This window comes from Euphorbia lathyris, chromosome 2 (genome assembly GCF_963576675.1).
Source record: "Euphorbia lathyris chromosome 2, ddEupLath1.1, whole genome shotgun sequence".
NCBI lineage: Eukaryota > Viridiplantae > Streptophyta > Magnoliopsida > Malpighiales > Euphorbiaceae > Euphorbia > Euphorbia lathyris.
The window spans coordinates 64756240-64780900 of NC_088911.1; the positions used below are offsets into that span (position 1 = coordinate 64756240).

Consider the following 24661-nt stretch of genomic DNA (forward strand, 5'->3'; position numbering starts at 1 on the left):
ATCAGCTTCGAGTGTCCTACACCGGTAGCCTTACGTCAGGTCGGATATACTCAGTCTATCCCGACTGAGCGTATTAGACCTGATAGAGCAATACAGCCATGGAAGTCTTTATCGAACAGGCTCACGCGTTCCTCTATCATAGTTAATGATACCTGGCGGAGATTTCCATCGGCTCGGGGCGTTGATCAGAGGAGATGTCGGCCAGTTGGATATGATCCCACTGCCTGTGATGCTGCTTACATGGACTGGTAGATGCGATATTCACATCCTCATCTCCTTCATGCCCCATAGGATGGACCGGTCCAGCTTGCTTGCTCCAACAGCGAATATGTAAGTTTATTATTATTATTTATTATTAGTTTACATGTGTTTGTTTTTTTAATCTTTATTTATTTATTTTGCAGTGGGTTAGCTGGTTGTGGCGTATCACTCAGAGATCGGCTGCCGGCCGAAATGATGAGGCTCCACTTATTAGGAGCGAGATGGATGAGTTTATGGACGCGTGGCGTCGGGCGAACTGATATATGTTTTTATCTACTAGAACTTATTATATAACCTCACATTTTAACACTTTTGAGATTATATGTACTATTTTATGTTTATTAATTTTATTTTAATGTTTATGTTGTTAATTTTTATTTGTAAAAGGTTAATCCGAGTTAAATTCTGCAATTTTTATTTCTAAAAGGTTAATCCGAGTTAATTTTGATAAGGTTAAATTCCACACTTTTTAATACACAGCCACGCGGGCGTGATGCTATCACGCCTCACCACAAGGTGAGGCATGAGCAGGACCGTCTTAAACTTTTTGAGGCCCCTGTACTAAAATTTTATCAAACCGTTAATACTTAATAGAATTTTGTATTAAGAAAATATAAAAAGAAATGAATGAATGGTAAGGTTGTGAATTTTGAATGGTTGAATATCTAAATCACATATGCACTCAATGCAGTGAAAGGGTGTAAATAGATCTTATTGCATTATATTACTATTTTTTTCAATTTAAGCTAATATTTATATTTGACTAAGCACGTCATAAAATTTTGGGGCCCTTATAATTTTGAGGCCTTATGTGGAAGGACTCCTTGCACACCTTCATCTACCCCCATGGGCGTAAGGCTATCACGTCCGCACCTATGGTGAAGCGTGACAGCCTCACGCCTCACCTTGTGGTGAGGCGTGATTACCTCACGATCGCGTGCCGGGAGAGGAAAAAATTCTCCATTTCCCACCCCAAAAGCTCTAAAGGTATTTTCGTCCTTTCACGAGACTAGGAGCGGGAAATGAAGGCTATATTTAACAACACCCTGTAAAAAAACTAAAATAAATTGTTGTAATTTTGAATATAATGAAAGAAAATATTATTTTACTTTTTGTAATTCGTTTCAAATATATAATTTCCAATATTTTTATTCTTATCCCAAGTTATAGTCTCGATCTAAAGTCAACGTTACTTATGAAAAGTACTCCAAATTATTATTTATTAAAATAGAAAAGGATCTATTTTCTTTGTAATTAGTCAGAGTCAGAGACGACGCCAATCTCATAAAATAAGGCCGCCCAAAAGTGACCCGTTTCCTTTTCCTGGAAATACCTTTCGCCCTTGGCTATCGATTTTGGGCATGATTAGTAAGAAATAAGAATAAAATCAATTAGATCTGGATGAGTGTTCGTAGCATTGTCCTTCACTTTTAATGTAAAAAAGGTAGCCGGTGAAAGATCGAACGTGATTGGACGGATTTGTTTCGGAGGATGGACTCCGTGTCAATTCGGGTTCCTTACAAGAACCTGAAGAAGGATGTTGAGGTGGAAATGGTTGGTTTTCAAGAGCAGGACCAGCATTACCATCCCATCCACTTGGGCTCTTCTTCTTCGCCGAATTCTTCTTCCCAGATCTCCAATAACGACTCCAGTTTCTCTTCCCCCGTTCCTGCCAGATCTAAATCCACCAACCATTTTAGTTTTGTTGCTCTCGTTCTCAGTTGTACGGTCGCCGCCGGCGTTCAATTTGGTTGGGCCTTGCAGCTTTCTCTTCTTACTCCTTATATACAGGCAAGTCTCTCATCCTACAACGAGTGCCTTTAGTTGCTTTAAGCTCTGGTTGATTCGTCTTATACATTCAACTGCTTAATTTACTAATTCAAGTTTAGTAACATGTGGTTTTCATCTCTACTTCGTCAATTAATTCTGAAAAATAGCTAATTCGATTTGCATGAGTCTGCGTGTGTTTGTTATGGAATTGAAAATAATAGTTCCTTGGACATGCGATGGCTTTCTTTTCTGATGTCTGTTAATTTTTAAGCATTTTCAGCCACAGAAGTAAAAGAAACTGTTATTTGTTATTATGGCATGCAGTCTTTAAAGGTGGCTAATAATCATTTTTTTTTAGTTTTGCTGCATTTATGCACTCAGTTGGACAAAACAGGAAACTGAAATTCTCGGAAAAAAGTTGAACTACTGACTGCAAATTTTTTAAATTCAAGGGGGTTAGACACATTTTTCAAAGGAATGTTTTACGGATTTGTATTTCTTTTTCAATTAAAAATGTCATTGTGAAGTTTTCTCAATTTTGGTCACCTTTGTGTAGTTAATTTTCTTCATTAAATCTACATTAATGTTATGTCTATGATCATGTCATGTGTAATATTTTGAGTCATTCATGAGATTATACTTCTTTCAGTTTAATTTGTGGTTAACTCTTCTTAACTTCAACTGATTTTTGCAGACACTCGGCATAGAGCATGCTTTTTCCTCATTTATTTGGCTCTGTGGCCCAATAACAGGACTTGTGGTAGGTGAAAGCAATTCATCTTTTGTTTTTCTACCTTCCCGCCTCTTGAATTTAATGCTCTTAAGCCAATTTCCTATCGAACTGAAATCTGGAGTAGTGCTTGGAGTACTTTTCTTATTCTGTTTATGGTTACATTGGCTTAAAAATTTCTGCCTAGCAGTAGTTTTGGATAGCGGCAGTAGCAACTCTTAGTTAAAGTGAGGTTTCTGTAATTTGTGAGTTTGACCAAATTGATATTTGTTATTCATGTTGCTTGGAGTAATTTTTTTTTTTTAAATCCTCCTTTACTACATCTTGATTTGAAGTTGGAAGTGCATTACTTATTAATCTTTTATGTATTAGGTTCAACCTTGCGTTGGTATTTGGAGCGACAAGTGCTCTTCAAAATATGGACGGAGACGACCATTCATTCTTCTGGGATCTCTCATGATATCACTTGCTGTAAGCAGCGATGAATCTTAAATTCAAAGTAGCATCTATTTTGCAGGTTTTTATATATATCAACTGAACTAAGTGTTGTAATAATATAGGTGATAATAATAGGATTTTCTGCAGACATTGGATATATACTAGGGGATACAAAGGAGCATTGCAGGTTTCCCGTTTCCCTGTCTCTCACATCCTTGTATTTCATTTGTGTGTGTTCAAGACTTACCATCTTATTTATGGACCTACAGCACATTTAAAGGCACACGAACAAGGGCAGCTTTTGTTTTTGTCATTGGGTTTTGGATGCTGGATCTTGCTAACAATACAGTGCAGGTGAGCTGTTAAATAGTTATTTTGTTACTTTATATATTAGCTGTGTAGGAAGTGGCTTTATTATATGTATACCCTGGCAAATGAACTGGCTTCTCAAAATTGTAGGGACCTGCTCGAGCCCTCCTGGCTGATTTATCAGGTGTTTTTTCTTCTTTATTTTTTTTTTGATTTAGCTTATGACAGAAATATCAACTACGTGGTATTCACACGCACGGACACATATATTACCATGTTCCAGGTCCTGAGCAACGCAATTCAGCGAATGCTATTTTTTGCTCATGGATGGCTGTTGGTAACATTTTAGGATTTTCTGCTGGTGCTAGTGGGAGCTGGAACAGGTGAAAATTTTGAGCTGATATTAATATCTTTTACTTAGTGACATCTATTACGTAAATCCCATAAATAACTAGATAATTATATATATAATATTACTCCCTCCATTTCAAAATAATTGTCACATTTGACCAAATTGCACATACCAAGGAAATGATTGATTTGCATTAACTATATAGAAAATGGACTAAAATACCCTCGACTCATTAATTAAGACAATGATGGAGTAATTAGTGTCAATCTCATTAATAATAAAAAAAAAAGGGCGGCCCGGTCGCACTACGCGTCCCCGCTGAGCAAGGGTCCGGGGAGGGGTCCCACCACAAGGGTGTACTGGGGGCAAGCCTTCCCGCAAGAGGCCGCTCCTAAGACTCGAACCCGTGACCTCTTGGTCACACGACAACAACGTTTACCGTTGCGCCAAGGCTCGCCCTCAGGAAAAAATTGCCTTGAAAACTAAAACCTGAAATAATATTAAATAAGAAAATTTGGTCAAATGTGACAATTATTTTGGAACGGAGAGAGTATAATCTTAAGACATTTTAGTAGTTTTTCTGATCATATTATTAATGCTAGAAAAAATCATACTAATGTTCATCTATAAAAGTTATTTAGAATTTGCTTATTTGTAAATGATTTTTGCTATATGTTGACTTGTATCTTTTCTCGTAGTATTTTATAACATTTTTTGTCAATTTCTGTTGATTTTTTACATTTATCAGTATTATACGCCTTGTTGAGAATCATATGGATAATCTTGTTGTAGTGGATGTTTTTGTAGACATGCCTGTACTTCCATTTTTGTGCTACCTTCTAACCCCTGACCTTTTGTTAGTACTATGCTTTTCATAAACTTGGATAATTTTTTTTGCACAGCCTGTCACCTATTTTTTCAATTAACAGTTATCATTGTACTGTTATTGTTATTTCATTTTATCTTTTAGCAGTATATTGGTTGATCATTTCATCTGATGTTAATATTCCTAAGCAGGTGGTTTCCTTTCTTGATGAGTAGAGCCTGTTGTGAAGCTTGTGGAAATTTGAAAGCAGCATTTCTTGTAGCAGTAGTGAGTTATTTTGCATTTGCATTTGCATTTGGTTATTTTCTCGTTTTAGCATTAGCAAGGTTGCCACATAAATGTAATTTCACTGAGTAAATGAAGAGAGGTTTTGTAGGATGCAATCTCCAAAAAATTCAGAGAAAAGAATATACAAATTTAAATTTGTTTCTGCTGCTGGAGTCCGGAAACTGATGTTTGACACAATGTTTAAGTTCAGAACCAGCTCTGTGGTCAAAGAAAATGAGAGTGAGGTTGAGAGAACTTACACAAATATGATGCATGAGTTGCCAAGGTCTCTAGTTTACTTAAATACCTCCTCCAAATTTTCTTTATATTGCTTATTCTTTTGAATTAGGCTTAGCTCCTTGAAGTTGGCTGCTTTTTTTGAAACATAAATATATTTTTCTAAAAGTACTGTAATTAAGAAAGTCTTTGAAATTGAACTTATGGGAATTTTTGGCTCACATAGGATAGTGATGATGTTTGAGATGCATTTTGATGGGAGAGTACATCAGAAACTGTTAATATTTAAATTTTCTTATGAGAGGATAAGTTCTTTTTGTTGCCACAGTTGAAGAAGACATTTATTATTATAAAAGGTTACATATAATGAAAACAAAAGCCAGCTAAAATGCAATGAGAATAACATGCATAGTTGGACAAATTTTGTGAGAACTATAATCAGGTTTTTAATTTCTCTAAAGGTATGCCTGGTCTTGAATTGCTGCATGCACGCTTCTGGTATCATCTATTATAAGTTGGTTTATGTGTATTTATTTGCGCTGATAGGTCTTCTTTTGAGTATGCTGTATTTAAGTGGGCCCAGGGACTTTCTTCTATACATCTTTGAAATTTTGTTTTGTTTATGCTCATTAGTTTTAATTTGATTTCTTTAATAATTGGAAATGTTTTATATTATTCATGATTCTGATAATGTCCATTGGCATATATGCAGGTCTTCCTGACTATCTGCACTCTCGTAACTCTATATTTTGCTAATGAAGTTCCATTAAATGACAATCAGCGTAACCGATCATCAGATTCAGCTCCATTGTTGAACGATGCTCAACAAAATGGGCTTGAAATTTCAAAATTGAAGTCTGACATGCCAGTTCTCTGTAATTCTAACAAGGATAACCTCAATGGCAGTATTGAAAAAAACGTGAATCCAAAGCTTACAAATTCTGTGGAGGTCCAAAATGATAGTTTTGGTGATGGCACTGGAGCAGTATTAGTTAATTTGTTGACTAGTTTAAGACATTTGCCTCCTGGAATGCATTCTGTGCTTGTTGTTATGGCTCTTACTTGGGTAAGTGTTTCAACGATTATTCACTGTTATTTCCAGAACTCAGTGGTCCCTGATTGTAGCTTTAGTGCAGTTCACCTGTTTAATTTTAATTGATAATTTTCGTTGAACATTATGCATGCCTGCAAAAGGCTAAAGAACGGATAAATTTTGTATTTAGTTGTGTTTGAGAATTCACATTTATCTAAACAGGGAGGGAAGGAGAAACTGTTATTTAGTGAACAAGGGGGAGTACAATTGCAAAACTACAAATGATTCTTCTTCATTTGATTTTAGTTTTGAATCACCACTAGTAAAATTATAAAAAGGAAAGAAAAAACAATAATAGTTTCGTTCCTTTAACACAAGGTTGATATCGTTTGCACCCAAATTGGATGCTATCACCTTATAGGAGGAGAATAAAAGGGAATAGGCACCTTTTGATGTTTCCCATTCCCTTGGGAAAAAAGAGACAAAAAGGAGAGGTGTTTCCCTCCATTTAATCCTCATCCATGCATAGTGTAAAAGTCAAAGCCAATCAATGTTGTTTTATTTATATACCATTCTTAATTTTGAATGACCACTTTTCATGTAGTTGTCCTGGTTCCCTTTCTTTCTTTTTGATACGGATTGGATGGGAAGAGAAGTTTATCATGGAGACCCAAAAGGGAATTCTGATGAGGTGAACTTGTATGATCAAGGTGTCAGAGATGGTGCGTTTGGCTTGCTGTTGAACTCAGTAAGAACTCAAATTTAGTATCAATTCCTGAATTTTTGTCAGATTTTCTTATAGTTGCTCAATTATATAAGCCATGCTTCAAGTTTGTCTCCACCAGAATGATTGACTATGTTAACATGTCTGAGAGTACTTTAAAATGATCAAATCAAGTGTAAAAAGGTTTCAAATAGGGATATAAAGTAGGGGGTGTTCATGGGTCAATCCAATGGTTATTGAATCAAAAAACCAATTTAATCCAATTAAACAAGGAATTCATGGATTGCAACCAATTCAATCCATGGACACTCCATAGAATTGGATTGGCTTTGGTTTGGATTGGTTATTAATAACCAATCCATGAATTAATTTCATCCAAACCTATTCTTTAGCTAGATTAAATTATTCAATCAATTTTATTCAAATTCAAATCATATCTAATTTTTTCAATATATCAAATTTAGAAAGAAAAAAAAAACAGAAAAACGTAAAAAACGAAAAAAATGGAAAAAATAAAAAAAGGGGAAAACATGAAAACATGTCAAATAGTATTTGAATTTTGCATATGCTAGATATGACAATTTTCAAAACTTGTATTTTTCATGCAGTAAATAAAAACAGATTACTACACAACCACAAAACAACAACAACAACAACAACAAAGCCTTAGTCCCGAAATGATTCGGGGTCGGCTAACATGAACCATCATATAAAACCGTGAAATCAAGTCGTGTCAGTGACACAAATTCGCTCCCACTACACAACCACAAAATAGGAAAAAAAATAACTGATTAACAAAGATAGTGTGTAAATATACTTATTAGTCGAATATTAATCTCACATGACTTAAGGTCAAATTTTAGTAAATAACTAACTATATGTGACAACTAAGGAAGCAAACAGAGATCAACAAAAACAAACCTCTAAATCATAACAAAAAAAAGCATATATATATATATATATATATAATTTAAAAAAAACACAAAATTAATAAAAATGTGAAAAACAAGCCAAATTAATTTGTGGTTCCAGGCTTGCAAACCAATCCTCTAGAAAAGTAATGGGTTTGCTTCAAAGGCGAACCAATTTTTGCTCTTTTCTATATATATATATATAAATTATTATTCTTATTATTATCCAAATAATTATTATTACTCGTTAGTAAGCTTCTAAGTTTGGAAAAGCAAAACTTTTTAACCAATCCATCAAAATCTCACCTTTTTTTTTTCTTGAGGTTTGGTTTGAATTAGTTAATAACTGATTAAATTAACCAATCCATATGAAATAATTCATTGGTTTGGTTAAAACCAATCCAATAGAATAAATAAATTAGTAAACTAGTTATTTTTGGGTTGGTTTACTTAGTTTTTTGAACACCCCTAATATAAATGGAGGGACTGCCTGTTAGTAATTCCAGAATATGAGTATTGTAACTTCAAGATGGATAAAACTTTCTGAGAATGAGCTGGGAGAAACCAAGTCCTATATGAGAAAAATTAGGGAAGTCAATACTAAAAAGAGAACATAAAACAGTGATGGCAACAGAAAAGGAAAGCAAACCAATTTGTCTCACGAAGTGGGAACATGGGGCCAATTTGCTTCATCAAGTTGCAAAAGAGTTCATTTATCACCATGATTTGACAGATTTTTAGTCAAATTAACCCGTGCCTTTCATGTGTGAAAAAAGAGGTTTGTCTCCCTGAGTTTCATCAGGTATGGACTAAGTTCGGCATTTTTGTGCTTTATGGATTGAATTTCTCCCATGCTCTATTTCATGAGGCAAAATGATACTTAGTCCAAGAAGGAAACATAAGGAATAGAGTGTTAGAAGGCTAAAGAAAAGTGACATATGACGTGTTGCATTATTAAAGGAGCATGTTTAAATTGATTTGAGGCTATGAACTAATTTGTTGTAATTTTGTTTCCTCTTGCACTGTTTTAGGTTGTTCTTGGCATTAGTTCCTTCTTAATTGAACCAATGTGTCAAAAGATGGGTCCAAGAATAGTGTGGGCTATAAGCAATTTTATTGTATTTGCCTGCATGGCTGTTACTGCTATCATTAGTTTGATATCTGTCGGCAAATATTCTGGAGGAATCGAACATGTTATTGGAGGGAGTGCATCAATCCGGATAGCTGCCTTGATTGTATTTGCTCTTCTTGGCTTCCCCCTTGCTGTATGTATCATTTCTGTTGATAATAGCATATTTACAATTTCTTCCCTTAAGCATGTGTTGAATTTTTTGCCTGTTGCAGATCACCTATAGTGTTCCATTTTCGGTAACAGCTGAGTTGACTGCTGATTCAGGCGGTGGCCAAGGTTTGTCCGGAACTTTATTTTCGGTGGATCTTTTTCAGTTCTTATGTTTGTTGAGTGAAGCAGGTTAATCCTAATCCTTGTTATCTTCATGCTGCTGTACAGGATTGGCTATAGGAGTCCTGAATCTTGCTATAGTTATTCCACAGGTAAATGAGATGATCAATCCTTTTAACTTTTCCTTCTCTCATTTAGTTTTTTATATGCGAGTATACCTATGTTGTTTGGAAATGAAAATGGAAACGAATACTGGGAAACAATATTTCTTAAAAATATAGGAAATGAAAAGTGAGGGGGAACATGTGAATAACAAAAATATAGAAGTATATTATTTGTAAGTTTTATAATTATAACTTATAAGGATGCATTTGTAAATGTTTTATTATAAAGTGAAAGAATATTACGTCCAAGTTACAAAATGGGAAAAGGAGTTTTTTCATTTTGAAAGCTTGAAGAAAATTTAGAAATAAAAATTAAGAATTTAATGTGATATGATCGTGCATGATGGGTAAATAATTTATTAGTCCCCATCTTTTTACGTAACACACTGTTTAGTCCCCCTATTTTAAAATACACATTATAAGGTCCCTATCTTTTGTCAATATTAACCCTTTGTTCCTTTTGTCTATTTCTTTTAGATTTTTAACCGAACATATCTTAGTTTCAGGACAACCATAATACGATACAAAATGACTCTGGTACTCTTATTTCCTGCCCGTCTGTTTATGCCAAAACTGTTAAAAATCTAAAAAAAAAAAAGGACAGAAGGGCCAAAGGGTTAACATTGACAAAGGATAGGTACCTTATAATGTGTTTTTCAAAATAGAGGGACTAAATAGTGTGTTAGGTAAAAAGGGGGGACTAATAAATTATTTACCAGTGCATGATTAATTGATAAAGAGACCAGTTTACTTCAATTGTTTGCTTCTGAAAACGCTATTAATTCTTAAAAAAATCACTTTACAATTTTCTTAAATTATAAAAATTTGACTTGAATTACAAGTTTGTGACTTTAAAAGTGAAGTACAAGTTTAGGAAAGTTTTAGCTGTCGAAACGTGGAAACTTTTCAAAATCAAAGTTTCTGAGCAATATTGTTATATACTATTTGATTGAGTGATCCTCTTGTTTTCTTTTTAAATAGTATGATAGTCTTCTTGGAGTATATCACATCCTTCGGTTTCAAAGCTTTTGGGGGTTGTCTTTTTGGTAAAATCAACACTTAATTGTGGGCTAAAAAAGGGATGCATTTTACTTTTACCCTTCCACCGCCAGTCAGTAGTGCCTGAGAGTTCAACTTGTTAATATTTACATTTTTACCTTCCGTTCTTGGCTTTCTAGTCAGCAGTAGGTAAAAATTGATCTAACCTTGGTTGGTTTATTCAGATGATAATATCCCTTGGTGCGGGACCATGGGATGCTCTGTTTGGCGGGGGCAATGTACCTGCCTTCGTCTTGGCTTCTGTGTCTGCTCTTGCAGCTGGTATCATTGCAACTTCGAAGCTGCCAGATCTTTCAAGCAGTTCATTTAACTCTTCTGGATTTCATTTTGGCTGATAACTGAGAGGCTAACTAGGTTCGCATTGGACTGGCATAGATTTATCAGAAACAAGAGACATGGTTCTTCTGAGTAACAAGGATATGCTCATACATCAATTTGGGAGCGATGGTTCTTCCATTATACGTACATATTACTCTTGATTTTATAGGACTGAAATATATCCCAATTCTTTCATTTTTTCCCCGCCTGGTGGGGTCGCTGTATTTTATGTAGTGTAAATTGTCATTGAGTTGAAAATTAGCCTTATATGCGCATACAGCTAGCGCTTCTGTATCATTCCATTCCGGTAGGTAGTAGATATCTGCTCATCAAATGTTAATTTATCGTGCCTCTTTCTGTTTCAAACGCAAAGGTTGGCATGTGGGACTAGAAAATAAACACAGATTGAAAACTTGTTGCTGTGGTATGTCTTAATTTTGTTAATACTGTTAGTTGGTCTTCCAAGTCATTTGTTGCAGTTGTAGCTTAGGAGTAGTGTTAATCCGAAGCTGAATGGAATACAGAGTGAACAGCAATGGAGTGAAACCTCAACTTGTCTTCATAACTGAATATGGTGAGCTATATATCTCTCTTGAACATCTTCATGCTGTTTATTTATTTATTTAATTACCAGAATCTCGTTAGACTAAATTGTTTATCGGGGACTTTCTTTTTTGTTGCCCTCCCTGTTTGGCATTTCCATAGTTCCATCCTCCCTTGATGCATTCATGAATTTGCAAGTACTCCTCTCGTTTCATAATACATTAACATTTTGATTCAATTCATACATATTAATTGATTCTTTTTTTCACCAAATATGCTCCTTTAAATTGCCCTTTTGTTTTGGCAATAGATAAAAGTTTACTGTGGATGCAATTACTACAAGGGTTAAAATGAATTATATATCTGAATTCTCGTACATTAACCTTAAAAGACATCTAGTGTTAAATAGAGTAATATTCACAAATCGGGATTTATACATAAAAGTGGCTATTAATAATAGGATAAAATACATGAATATCATAATTAGGTATAAAATTATAATTAAGTCATATTACCAAATTTAATTTTTAATATGTTATTATTTTCTATAATCCTAATTTAAAAATTCCAAATTATAATTTATAAATCATAAACCCTAGATAATATATCATAGATCCTTAATTTATAACGGTTTTGATATATGCAGCCCTTAGGGCTGTATATAAGCATTAAATACAAACAGAATATTCTTTTGTATTTTCAAGATGTTTATTTATTATGCATTGAACTTTTAAATACATCAAAATTCATTTAATGCAATCATAAATTCTTTTATATTTTCTATATTTGCATTAATTTTTTATTTTTTAAAAAGATGTCTGCATTTATTATTTCAACAAGTTATTTGTAACTGTGTTATTTCGATAGGTTATTTGTACTTTTATTCTGTTAATAACACAGTTACAAATAATCTGTCGAAATAACACAGTTACAAATAACCTGTCAAAATGATAATGTTTGTATCTGCATACAATTAATTATATTTTGACCGGTTATATACAGTTTTTTGTGTGTAACTTTTATCTGTCAGACTTAAACATTATCATTTCGACAGATTATTTGTAACTGTGTTATTTCGACAGGTTATTTGTAACTTTTATTCTGTTAATAGCACAGTTACAAATAACCTGTTGAAATAATAAATGCAGACATCTTTTTAAAAAATAAAAAATTAATACAAATATAGAAAACATAAAAGAATTTATGATTGCATTAAATGAATTTTGGTGTATTTAAAAGTTCAATACATAATAAATAAACATCTTGAAAATACAAAAAAAATATTCTAGCGTATATGCAGCCCTAAGGGCTGCATATATCAAAACCGAATTTATAAACTATAATTTTTAAAATTAATAATGTTTTTTATTAGGTTATAAATTATATCTATATAATTGTAGATAGTTTTAAAAGACAAATTGAGACGTGTAGACTAATTAAAAAAAACATTAAAAGACAATTCCTAGAAAAGTAAACCATCGCATTAACTCCAACTCCATTTCCACCGTATCGCCATCCCTGATCAAGTTCGGACATGTGTTGGCTCCGCCAATGAAAATGGGGCTCAGTTAAAATGAAAGTAGAGTCTGAGTCTAGCGTTTGCAGCTTTGAGCTCAATTCTAATGGCTTCCCAACCATTGATGATGATGATGAGTTTGATCTACATAGTTTTCCTTAAACCATGTAGGAAAAGTGGGTATTTCACATACCGTTCAGATTTTATCTTTTTACTTCACTGTAATTTATGCAAATGACGAAAATAAAGAAAATGAAGGGGATCTATCTATGGCTTTAATGGTAAAGCATTGCTTGAGATGGGAAGGGAAGGGAAGGAGGATCGGTGAATTTTCCTAGTATGCCCTTATTAATAAAAGAGTGGGTCCCCCTGTTGGAGAATTATCCAGACACGTCGAATTATCCAAAAAAAAAAAAAAAAGAAAATCCTCATTATGCCCCTGCAGACGTGTCCTTATCTATGTATGAATCTGACTGCTGCCGAAAAAAGCTCCGTTTGAACAAAACCCCCATTTTCTGAGTTGTAGCATTGGCCAAAGATGGCAACCCTTATAGGCTCGTTGCACACAAGGTTTCATCAAACCCATGTAAAGCCAACGGTTACTCCGTCAATCTCCAAAAATATAAGATTAGCGTCTGAAAGAGGCAGGTTCTTCAACCCAATAAAATCGGTTAGCGATGTGAAGCCTGTTCGGAGCCCTGTTCGGATGTCATGGGACGGTCCACTCTCCTCTGTGAAATTGATAATTCAAGGCAAAAACTTGGAGGTCTGTCAAATTGTTTTTCTGGCACGCACTTTTATTTTTCCGAATTGGTTTTTGATATGAGTGAGTGGGTTACAGTTGACAGAAACGGTAAAGAAGCATTTGGAAGATAAGGTGGGAAATGCAGTTAAAAAGCATAGCCATCTTGTTCGAGAAGTGGATGTTCGGTTGTCCGCTAGAGGTGGAGAATTTGGGAAAGGCCCAAGAATCCGTAGATGTGAGGTGGTGGATTTACTACATACTAGTACATTGAATTTAGAATTGAATGGATGATTATATAATTAGATTAACTTTGAACAGGTGACATTGTTCACAAAGAAGCATGGAGTTATAAGGGCAGAGGAAGACGCAGAGGGAATATATGCAAGTATTGACTTGGCTTCATCAATCTTACAAAGAAAGTTGAGGAAGATTAAGGAGAAGGAATCTGACCATGGCCGCCACATGAAGGGCTTTAATAGGTTGAAGGTCAGGGAGGCACTCACTCTGCCTCTGCCTCTGCCTCTGCCTGATGGTGATGATATTAAGGACTACTACATAGATGAGGATGAGGATGTAGTAGACGAGGATGAGGTTTTCTTTTCAATTCAAATCATTCCTTTTGTTTTTACACATCTATTCCTTTAGTAGTAGATGATCATGATCATGATCATATAAAGCAATTTTGTTTCAGGTAGTTCGCACTAAATATTTTGAAATGCCACCTTTGAGTATCGCTGAGGCAGTTGAGCAGCTGGAAAATGTTGACCATGATTTTTATGGCTTCAGGAATGAACAAACCGGTATGACATTATGCTACTCTCTTATATTATAATTATAATATGAGCATGAGCATTGAGGATTCATTCACTTTCACTTTCACTTGTTCTATCTCCAGGTGAGATCAATATTGTCTACAAAAGAAATGCTGGAGGATATGGTATTATCATACCCAAACAGAATAATGGAGAATAGTATACTTCTACTTTTATGTCTTTTCATCAATCCAACACTAAACAATATTACTTTTCATTTTCTATAAATTATTCCATGGAACACTAAACAGTGAAATTCAGTTAGTCTGTTGGGGTTGGGTCGTTGTAATTTGCCTATGTTTGGAAGTCCTCTAGATTAATTAAGCAGGTTCTATGCAATTCAAAGCTAAATAAGTTGCAGAGGACATCAAACTGCTGGAGTGGAGTGGCTTTGCTTGCAACTTTCTTAGCAATATTTTTATCTCTCTGGTCTCTAATGGTTGATTCTGCCATTGAACTACTCCTGCTGCTGCTACTTTACTTCTTTTTATGATGAATCATATCCTCTTTATGATTTATCAAAATGTCCCTTCATTGAAAAAGCAATTTCATTTAGCCTTTCTTCATTTAAAAATCATTAATGAAAATATATATTTACTCATAGATGTTCCAAATGCAAGTGCCTGTTACCTAATTCTACTTCAGTAATAAGAAACAAAATGGAAAGAGGGAAGCAAAGCCTTGCAAATTTCATTAATTCTAATAATTCTATTATTTCCAATTCCTTTCAATGTTTCTTATTATCTTCAGTTGATGTTGATGGTTGGAAAAGGAACAGCTTGTCCATCTTCGACCCTTTCAATTAAAGGGCATCATTTTCAACTTGAGGACCCTATCCTATACTTGTTCAGATTATCCTATACATTACCAGAAAAGCTTGTCCACTGAGCAACATTAGTTTAAAAAGAAGCTATTCTTCCAGAACATAGAGCAATATTAGTTAAAAAAAACAAGCAGCATTACTTAAAATCCTACTTCTCTTATAGTACTAGCTAGCATTCGAGTCCTTTGTACCAGAAAAGGAGGATACAATTACTGCCACTATCTTTTGTCCAATCTATGATTCCACAAAGTGGGCTGCTATATACCGCACCTGAATTCCGGTTCACCGCACCCTATTGACAATATTGCCCTTGTCACTTTTTCAAACAACAAAAGTTCACTTTCTCAAATCCTCTCTACCTTCTTAGCATTTTCAAAAAACCGAGCTAAAACGACATGGCACCAAGGATAGGCAAGGGCAAAGGATTCATGGGTATTACGGTAAGTGTTTTACATTAAAAAATTTAACGTAATCATGATTTTTGCCTCCGAAATCGGAGGCAAAAAAAACCCGGAATCGCACCAAACGGGTGCGATTTCACTGCTCCACCTTTGGTGGAACGGACGAACTATCCGTTCCACCAAAGGTGGAGCAGGGAATCGCCGCGCGGCTCTCCTTCTGGTGGGCCGCGCGGCGCACCCGATCCACCGTAAGGTGGGATGGGATCGTTACCCGTCCCACCTTATGGTGGGTCGAGTGCGCTGCGCGGCCCACCAGAAGGAGAGCCGCGCGGCGCATCCGTTTGACCGAGAGGTCAAACGTTTGCGGCGCACCAGTCGGCCCTATGGCCGACTGGTGCGCCGCACCCGTTTGGCCTGCGGTCAGGTGGTGTAAACCACCCGTCCAGGCCAAAACCGAGCCTCTTTGTGCCTTTTTAAAAATTTTTTTAGCCCGAGCCGATGTAGGCAGACCCGAACACATAAAAAATTAAGGAAAATAGAAAATTGAATATAATAAATAAATAATTTTACAGGATGATGTTGTTGAGGCGGGTTCTGGCCGCAGACATACGACCTCACGTGTGGTTACTGCCTCTGCTCGGAGGGACCGGACAGAGCAGCGACGGTTGATGGCGGACGCCCAGAGGGCATATGCAGCACAGGAGGAGCGTGTCAGAGGACAGGTGATGCTCGTAAAATATATAGCAGTTAATAGGACAAGTCTATCCTATCGCAACAAGTAATAAAGTGCTAAGCACGAGATCGAACCACAAGGACTATTCGTTACAACTAGCAAATCTACCTAGAATGATCTAATTGTTTAGAGGGTTGGATAAAAGTTGGGTTTTTGAATAACTAATTAAAGCAATAAAGATAACAAAATAAAGGGAACAATTGACAGGGTAGAAGGTGAATTAATGGATGGCACAACCTAGGCTGAGGAATCCTTTGATTAAATCCTATGTATGGGTTTAGGGAGTTCAGATTTGTGTTTTACCAGTGATTGAAGGTAATTATCCTAAGTGAAAGACTAATTTGATCAGAATTGTCCTTCCTATTCACATGCATTCGGGTGACGGCTTGATTAGGCATATACCCTAGATCATGCAAAGCATTAGGTTTATTGACAACTAAAGCTAAAGCCGTAGCCCAGCCACAAAGCCTCATTCCTAGTGGTCTCTAGCGAAGTCAGGTTTACACAGATTCGGTATAGACGATTCCGTGGTCAAGTTCTCATCTATCTATAATCCTATTTAATGTCAGGGTCACAAGCATTAGGCACATTATATACATAAACAGGCTAGTTGATCATTATCAATGTTCATTCTAGCATAAATCCTGTTCCTAACAATATCAAGGCATTAGGCATGCATAAACTGATCAATCAAAGGTCCTAGATCCCTAATCACACATATTCATACAATCAATTTCATCTCCATCGCAAATTGGATGGAGATCAGTTCATAGACAAACCAATCATAATAGGAGGAAATCATGAATAATGGAAAAACATATTCAATTGAATATAAAAGCAAAAGATAAGAGAGAGATAGAAATCTAAAACCCGCTTTGTCTGATCCGATTATAAAAATAGAAGATCTGGAGCTTCTCCCATCAATTGTTCTTGAATAAGAAATAAAAACTAAAAATAAACCTAATCTAGAAAGCAGGAAAAGCTGAAATAAAACCTAAAACTACATTGTGGAGGAGAGAAAGCCCTAGCGGCTCTCTAATTTATTGTTTGGCTAATCCCCCCCTGAAAGATTAGGATTAGCTCCCTATTTATAGAGTTAGGGAGGAAACCCTAATGCCTCAAGGGTAAAAAAGGAAAATTACAAAGTGTTTTTGGTGGGCTTCAGGCCCAAATCCGCGCATTCCAACAAGGGGGAAGGCGTTGGTGCGCCTTTCCCCGCCTCGTCTCGTCGAGACAAGGCATGTCTCGACGAGACGAGGGCCTGTCTCGACGAGATAAGTGATGTCTCGCCGAGACAGGTCCTATTCAAGGAACTGTGGCTCCGGCTTTTATCTGTTTAGGTCCCTGGGCTTCCGAAAAGTGCTCTAATGGTCCCTGATGAATCCCAAAAGTGCTCTGATGGTCCCTGAAGAATCCGGAAATGCTTCAATAGGCTTGGGTCTGGTTCGGAAATGCTCAAATAGGCCCAAAGACACCTGAAAACACAGAAAATGCCAAAAATAAGAGAAATTACTAATTCTAACTAAAAGATAACAAAACAATAATAAAACTAAAAGGAAATAAAGCAAAAGGAAGCTAAAAGGGGCCTAAAAACCCTATACAAATGGGAGCTATCAACCTCCCCACACTTGAATCTTGCTTGTCCTCAAGCAAGACAGAATCTAAAGCAGAGAAAAATCAACAAATAACTCCCTTATAAAAACAAGAATCTACTACACTTTATTATTCACAACAATTCAGACTACTCATTTTGCAATTAAAAACATAATGAACCTCAGGCGAGTCTCCAAAACTGATTAATTTGTTTTATCAATCAACACTTCATGAAAACGAAAGAAGATAACTAAAATTGATAGCTCACAAGTGGTCACTCTAACGCTCAAGTGTTTGGGTGATTTTTTTTTGGAAACGCTCTACATTTTATTGCACAAAGTGGTCACGTTGGGATTGCATCATCCATCCGGTCAAAATTAATGCATTAAAATTAAACAAAATCATAGGTCTTTAAGGGTTGTAACATTGGCTAAAGGTTGGGGTAGGAAAAAAGGAATTTATAGGCAAAAAGTTAAATGACTCAAATAGTTAAATTTTTTGCAAAAAGGACACATTTTTCGCATTAGAGAGCTATAAACCACCTCCCCACACTTAAAATTTTGCTTGTCCTCAAGCAATTCAGAATCCAAAAGGGACACTGTTTCCGCTATGTATATGAAGGGTGAAGCTCAAGGTTGTGTTTATGAGGCAATGAAGTATTCGGGAAGCAACTAAAAATATAAACACGTCTTTTATCCTTTCCTCTATTTTATTATTTTTTTTTTGATTTGGTTTTTACCCATTTTTTTTCTTTGAATAGAGGGGAAAAAGAGTGAAATTCAATTGGGTAAATGTTGCTTCTTTTATTAAAATTACAACCTTTTAATGATTGCTAGCGAGAATTTGAAGGATAAGTGTGTCTAAGGATTTATCAAAACTAAATTGAGTCAATTAACTTGGGTGAGAAAGGATATTTAAGAAGGCTAAGGTTTGTAACATGGTTGATCAAAGAAATGGGTAAAAGGCTCAAAGTGGCTTATTTAGTGGAATTGTTAAGGGATTTTGGCTAAACAAAGAATAGGCTAAATTCACAAAGGGCTATACCTAGGTTGCCTAATCATTTCAAGTTTAATAAAAACACAAAATTCAACCAGTATTGGATGCAATTCCTATGAGCACAAAGACAATAAATGTAATCCCACACCTAAGAGATCAATTGTTCCTAATCATGAGTCTAAAATATTGATCTTTCTGGCTCTAACTCACAATTTAAGGGTTATTGGTATCAATCCTAGCCTCAACTAACGTTCCGTTCCATGTCAATTTTAGACAAATAATACTCTTTGGAGACTCAAACGTTGTTCAAGGTTTTTCGCATGCATAAATTTCATTTAGAATGTGCAAATTTTTAAGCGCATTATCAACTGTATTGCGGGATAGCTAAATGTATCAAATTCAACTGCCTAGGATTCTTTTTATTCCTAGAATTAAAAAGCAAACAAAAACAAAAAGCATTAAATCCTAAAATTAAAACAAAAACATGCAACCTAATATAGAAAAACAAAAAGAAATTAAAAACATTCAAATGGCAGAATAAAAAATCATCAAATCTCCTCCTCACACTTACAACATGCATTTACTTCCATCATTACATAAAAGTAAAACATAAAGTGCAGAAAAGAAATAGGATAGAAAAACTCCCTCAGGGGTGGCTTGTCAATCCAACCCCGACTTTCCGATGCTAAATTTTCAATCCAAGCTGCAGTCCTGAAAATCAATCCGGCGTCGGTGAGTATTCCGATTAGACGGTTCTGCCAATAGAAAAAAAAAGAAAACAAACATAAGAATAAAGAAAGCAACAGAGAAGAAAAAACGTTTAATTTTTTTTTTAAAATTTTTTTTTGTCCGTCTCGGCGAGATGAACAGTGTCTCGCCGAAACGAGACGAAACTTTTTTTTTTCGGATTTTTTTTTATGTGTCTCGTCGAGACAGCCAGGTGTCTCGACGAGACGACACGAAAAATCCAAAATAATATATTTATTTTTTTTTAATTTTTATATACAAATCTAAATAATTGTTTCAACCTATTCAATTTACATAGATTATAAACGAAATAGTCCCTGACAACACTTGATGGTGTTGTTGTCGGGTATTTCGAAATATAATCTAATTATAAATAAAATAGTTCCAAGCAAATTTAATCTAATTATAAACAAAATAGTCCCCGGCAACACTTGATGGTGTTGTTGTCGGGTATTTTGAAATATAATCTAATTATAATCACATTGGTCTAGGCAAATTTAGTCTAATTATAAACAAAATAGTCCCCGGCAACGGCGCCAAAAACTTGATGCTCGTAAAATATATAGCAGTTAATAGGACAAGTCTATCCTATCGCAACAAGTAATAAAGTGCTAAGCACGAGATCGAACCACAAGAACTATTCGTTACAACTAGCAAATCTACCTAGAATGATCTAATTGTTTAGAGGGTTGGATAAAAGTTGGGTTTTTGAATAACTAATTAAAGCAATAAAGATAACAAAATAAAGGGAACAATTGACAGGGTAGAAGGTGAATTAATGGATGGCACAACCTAGGCTGAGGAATCCTTTGATTAAATCCTATGTATGGGTTTAGGGAGTTCAGATTTGTGTTTTACCAGTGATTGAAGGTAATTATCCTAAGTGAAAGACTAATTTGATCAGAATTGTCCTTCCTATTCACATGCATTCGGGTGACGGCTTGATTAGGCATATACCCTAGGTCATGCAAAGCATTAGGTTTATTGACAACTAAGGCTAAAGCCGTAGCCCAGCCACAAAGCCTCATTCCTAGTGGTCTCTAGCGAAGTCAGGTTTACACAGATTCGGTATAGATGATTCTGTGGTCAGGTTCTCATCTATCTATAATCCTATTTAATGTCAGGGTCACAGGCATTAGGCACATTATATACATAAACAGGCTAGTTGATCATTATCAATGTTCATTCTAGCATAAATCCTGTTCCTAACAATATCAAGGCATTAAGCATGCATAAACTGATCAATCAAAGGTCCTAGATCCCTAATCACACATATTCATACAATCAATTTCATCCCCATCCCAAATTGGATGGAGATCAGTTCATAGACAAACTAATCATAATAGGAGGAAATCATGAATAATGGAAAAACATCTTCAATTGAATATAAAAGCAAAAGATAAGAGAGAGATAGAAATCTAAAACCCGCTTTGTCTGATCCGATTATAAAAATAGAAGATATGGAGCTTCTCCCATCAATTGTTCTTGAATAAGAAATAAAAACTAAAAATAAACCTAATCTAGAAAGTAGGAAAAGCTGAAATAAAACCTAAAACTACATTGTGGAGGAGAGAAAGCCCTAGCGGCTCTCTAATTTATTGTTTGGCTAATCCCCCCTGAAAGATTAGGATTAGCTCCCTATTTATAGAGTTAGGGAGGAAACCCTAATGCCTCAAGGGTAAAAAAGGAAAATTACAAAGTGTTTTTGGTGGGCTTCAGGCCCAAATCCGCGCATTCCAGCAAGGGGGAAGGCGCTGGTGCGCCTTTCCCCGCCTCGTCTCGTCGAGACAAGGCATGTCTCGACGAGACGAGGGCCTGTCTCGACGAGACAAGTGATGTCTCGCCGAGACAGGTCCTATTCAAGGAACTGTGGCTCCGGCTTTTATCTGTTTAGGTCCCTGGGCTTCCGAAAAGTGCTCTAATGGTCCCTGATGAATCCCAAAAGTGCTCTGATGGTCCCTGAAGAATCCGGAAATGCTTCAATAGGCTTGGGTCTGGTTCGGAAATGCTCAAATAGGCCCAAAGACACCTAAAAACACAGAAAATGCCAAAAATAAGAGAAATTACTAATTCTAACTAAAAGATAACAAAACAATAATAAAACTAAAAGGAAATAAAGCAAAAGGAAGCTAAAAGGGGCCTAAAAACCCTATACAAATGGGAGCTATTAACAGGATGAGGCGGCTGATGTAGAGATGCACGGAGATGACACTATGCCTCGTCCTAGTTCTGATACTTTCTCCGTACCTCGTGGCGTCGTGACGAGGGGTCGAGATGGACGATTTGCTTCTAGCGCAGCATCGTTTTCTGGTAAGAGTAATTTAAAAATGTGCTTATATTTATTTGTTTTATTCGTGATTATTAGAAAATATACCAAAAATTTAATGTAAACCGTTTACTGTAATTTCAGGTAGCAGCAAGCGCTCGAAGAGTGCTACAGATGATGACTGGGTTGTGAAGGATCCCGTCCTCGGGGGTCCATTTGATGGTGCTGTGATCCCAAGCTTTCTGGGACATGTTGCATGTGCTATTTGGGGCGGTCAGGATAGGGGCGTCCTTAGGTGTCATACCAGATCAGGGTATTGCTCGAAGCTGAGATTATGGTACAGTGGTATCTGATGCGAGGTTCTCAATACACAACCGCAACGCACGTCCACTTCATGGCTCAACCCTCTCATGCGCTCTAACTCTTCATTTAGCAACTTCAGACAGTAGTGAGAGACTTTGAATACAAGTTGGTTTAATGGGCGGCCGGCGAAAGTGACTGCTTGACGAAGCCGGGACTGCTCAAGCATGTACCTGATACGAAGACAAAATTATTATTAGTTAGTGAAATGATACAGCCATAAATGCAAATTCCTAAATTGCAGTAGAAGAAATTGCAAATACCTTATATTGGTTGCTTGTGATTCAATCTGCTTGTGAACCTTCTGCCATACCGTGTCAAGGGAGCCAGTTGCCGTATTGAGCCATTGCTTTAGACTAGCATGTTCGCTCTCCACTCGACAAGAAGTTGTGTTGCCAAAATGTAGGAACTCCTTTGTCCAAGCAACAACAAACTTCTCCTTATGCACCAACCACGTATCCTCAACATACGAGATAAGATTTTTGTACCTGCTCATCTTATCCTTCATCATGCTAAGATTGGTCTCGTACTCCTCAATGGTTAATGATTGTAATATTGTTCTCCATCTGCCATTCTTGAATTTAGAGGCAAGGCCTTTATCTCCCAAAATTATATACACCCGATCTTCCACATCCTTATTTATATGCCAAGTGCATAGCAAGTGCACTGCTTGTGGAAAAACTTCTTGGATCGGCTTTAATAACCTAAGCTCCATGTCACTAACAATAACGGTCGGGTTAAGATCAAACCCAATCAAAATCTTCAGCCTTTGCAAAATCCAACGATAGCTCCCTTCGGTCTCGTCTTTAACAATAGCATACGCTATCTTGAAGTTGTTATTGCATGGCGTCATCCCCACAATCTCAACAAACGGCATTTTGTACTTGTTTGTTTTGTACGTTGAATCAATGCCGATGTACCAGTGGTAAGTCCTGAACATATCAACTGACTCTGGATGTGCCATGAACACATGCGTTATCACACCTGAATCAGCCTGTGTGTAATTGACATATTTGTTCTCCACAGCAATATGGTAGAATTGACTAGCCAGGTCTCTACCTTCAAACCCGTCCCTCCTCATTTTGTCCTTATAATTATATATGTGTTTAATTACTGAGTTGTCCTCTGGGTGTTTTTCTTTAACTGCTGCTAAAATAGCACAGGGCTTTGCTTGAGCTGAAGTCATATCATGCACAATTTGTTTAGATGCGATACTGAGTCCGCTCATTTGCCGACTTCCCTCTGGATACATACGCATTGTATGGTTATGCATTCCAGTTAACCCAGCCTTAGCCTGTATCCCCCATCCAGAAAGGTCTGCATGTTGATATGCTTTAATATGAAATTTACAGCGGCACGCTTTAGTTTTACTTTTTCTAATTGCAGGATCTTCATCAATTTTCACAACACCTCTATATCGTTCACCCCGTGAACATCGCAACAGCTTCTGTTTTCCCCCATGTTTGTGCGAAGATATTACAATCTCAAATCCATTCTGAATAGCTATCTTTTTTGCCCAATCAATAACATCCTGACACGAAGGGAAAACGGTGTCCGTTATGAAACGCGAACTATAATCAATGTTATCGGGTTTCCAATCTTCTATCGGTACCTGAATATACAAAAAATGCATAATATGTTAGCATAATTGACATTAAAATTAAAAAAAAAATACTTCAGGGCAATTTCTCCCCTGCAAAAATAGTCCGGGGCAATTTCTGCCCAATTTTGCCTGAACGGGCAGGATGCCCGTTTCACCATAGGCAGAAACGGGCATCGCGTACTGCCCGTTCCGTAGGTGGAACGGGCAGCGCGTACCACCCATCTATAGGTGGAACGGGTGGCGCATACCACCCGTTCCATGGGTGGATCGGGTGGCGCATACTGCCCGTTCCTTAGGCCGAACGGGTAGTTCATCCGTTCGGCCTAAGGAACGGGTAGTATGCGCCACCCGTTCAGGCAAAAACCAACGAAAAAAAAAATTCAAAATTAAAAAATTACGTTTTTAATAATCGTAATATTACCTCGTGTTCGAAATCATTATCTTCGGGAATGCTTGGATCCATTTTTGGAAAATCCGGGATTTGTGCTCGGGAGAGAAAGGGAGAGAGAGTTTTTAAGGTTTTGGAAGAAAAAAAATGACAAGGGCAATGTGGTCAAAAGGGTGCGGTGAACCGGAATTAGGGGGCGGTATATAGCAATACCCTTCCACAAATTGAGCTCTAAATTCTATTAGAGTATATATTATTTATTTATAGCTGATACCTTATCTGTATATTTCACACATCTTAGTTCCTATTTCTAGCCTAGAACATAGGGTTAGAC

General features: G+C 36.3%; 2 protein-coding genes across 2 annotated transcripts; both read left to right on the forward strand.

The window, feature by feature from the left end:
- The first annotated feature begins 1522 nt into the window (after positions 1–1522).
- On the forward strand, positions 1523–11228 carry LOC136218484 (sucrose transport protein SUC3). The gene is made up of 14 exons (XM_066005373.1): positions 1523–2052; positions 2726–2791; positions 3134–3232; positions 3322–3386; positions 3469–3553; positions 3659–3692; positions 3792–3891; positions 4878–4953; positions 5903–6256; positions 6828–6971; positions 8890–9123; positions 9203–9266; positions 9369–9412; positions 10648–11228. The coding sequence occupies exons 1-14, from the start codon at positions 1753–1755 to the stop codon at positions 10816–10818; spliced, it is 1836 nt and encodes a 611-aa protein (XP_065861445.1). The 5' UTR covers positions 1523–1752; the 3' UTR covers positions 10819–11228.
- A 2089-nt stretch (positions 11229–13317) lies between these two features.
- On the forward strand, positions 13318–14933 carry LOC136218485 (ribosome-binding factor PSRP1, chloroplastic). The gene is made up of 5 exons (XM_066005374.1): positions 13318–13626; positions 13702–13845; positions 13924–14196; positions 14297–14405; positions 14501–14933. Exons 1-5 carry the CDS (start codon positions 13399–13401, stop codon positions 14575–14577), a joined length of 831 nt encoding a protein of 276 aa, XP_065861446.1. The 5' UTR covers positions 13318–13398; the 3' UTR covers positions 14578–14933.
- The last annotated feature ends 9728 nt before the right edge of the window (positions 14934–24661 follow it).

What these genes read in the sequence shown, in the direction of transcription:
- LOC136218484 (XM_066005373.1), top strand. Translation starts at nt 1,753, where the DNA reads ATGGACTCCGTGTCAATTCGGGTTCCTTACAAGAACCTGAAGAAGGAT. An exon ending in GATACAAAGGAGCATTGCAG is followed by an intron (nt 3,387 to 3,468) that starts GTTTCCCGTTTC and finishes ATGGACCTACAG; the next exon opens with CACATTTAAAGGCACACGAA. An exon ending in TTGTTATGGCTCTTACTTGG is followed by an intron (nt 6,257 to 6,827) that starts GTAAGTGTTTCA and finishes CTTTTCATGTAG; the next exon opens with TTGTCCTGGTTCCCTTTCTT.
- LOC136218485 (XM_066005374.1), top strand. Translation starts at nt 13,399, where the DNA reads ATGGCAACCCTTATAGGCTCGTTGCACACAAGGTTTCATCAAACCCAT. An exon ending in TTCAAGGCAAAAACTTGGAG is followed by an intron (nt 13,627 to 13,701) that starts GTCTGTCAAATT and finishes AGTGGGTTACAG; the next exon opens with TTGACAGAAACGGTAAAGAA. An exon ending in ATGTAGTAGACGAGGATGAG is followed by an intron (nt 14,197 to 14,296) that starts GTTTTCTTTTCA and finishes ATTTTGTTTCAG; the next exon opens with GTAGTTCGCACTAAATATTT.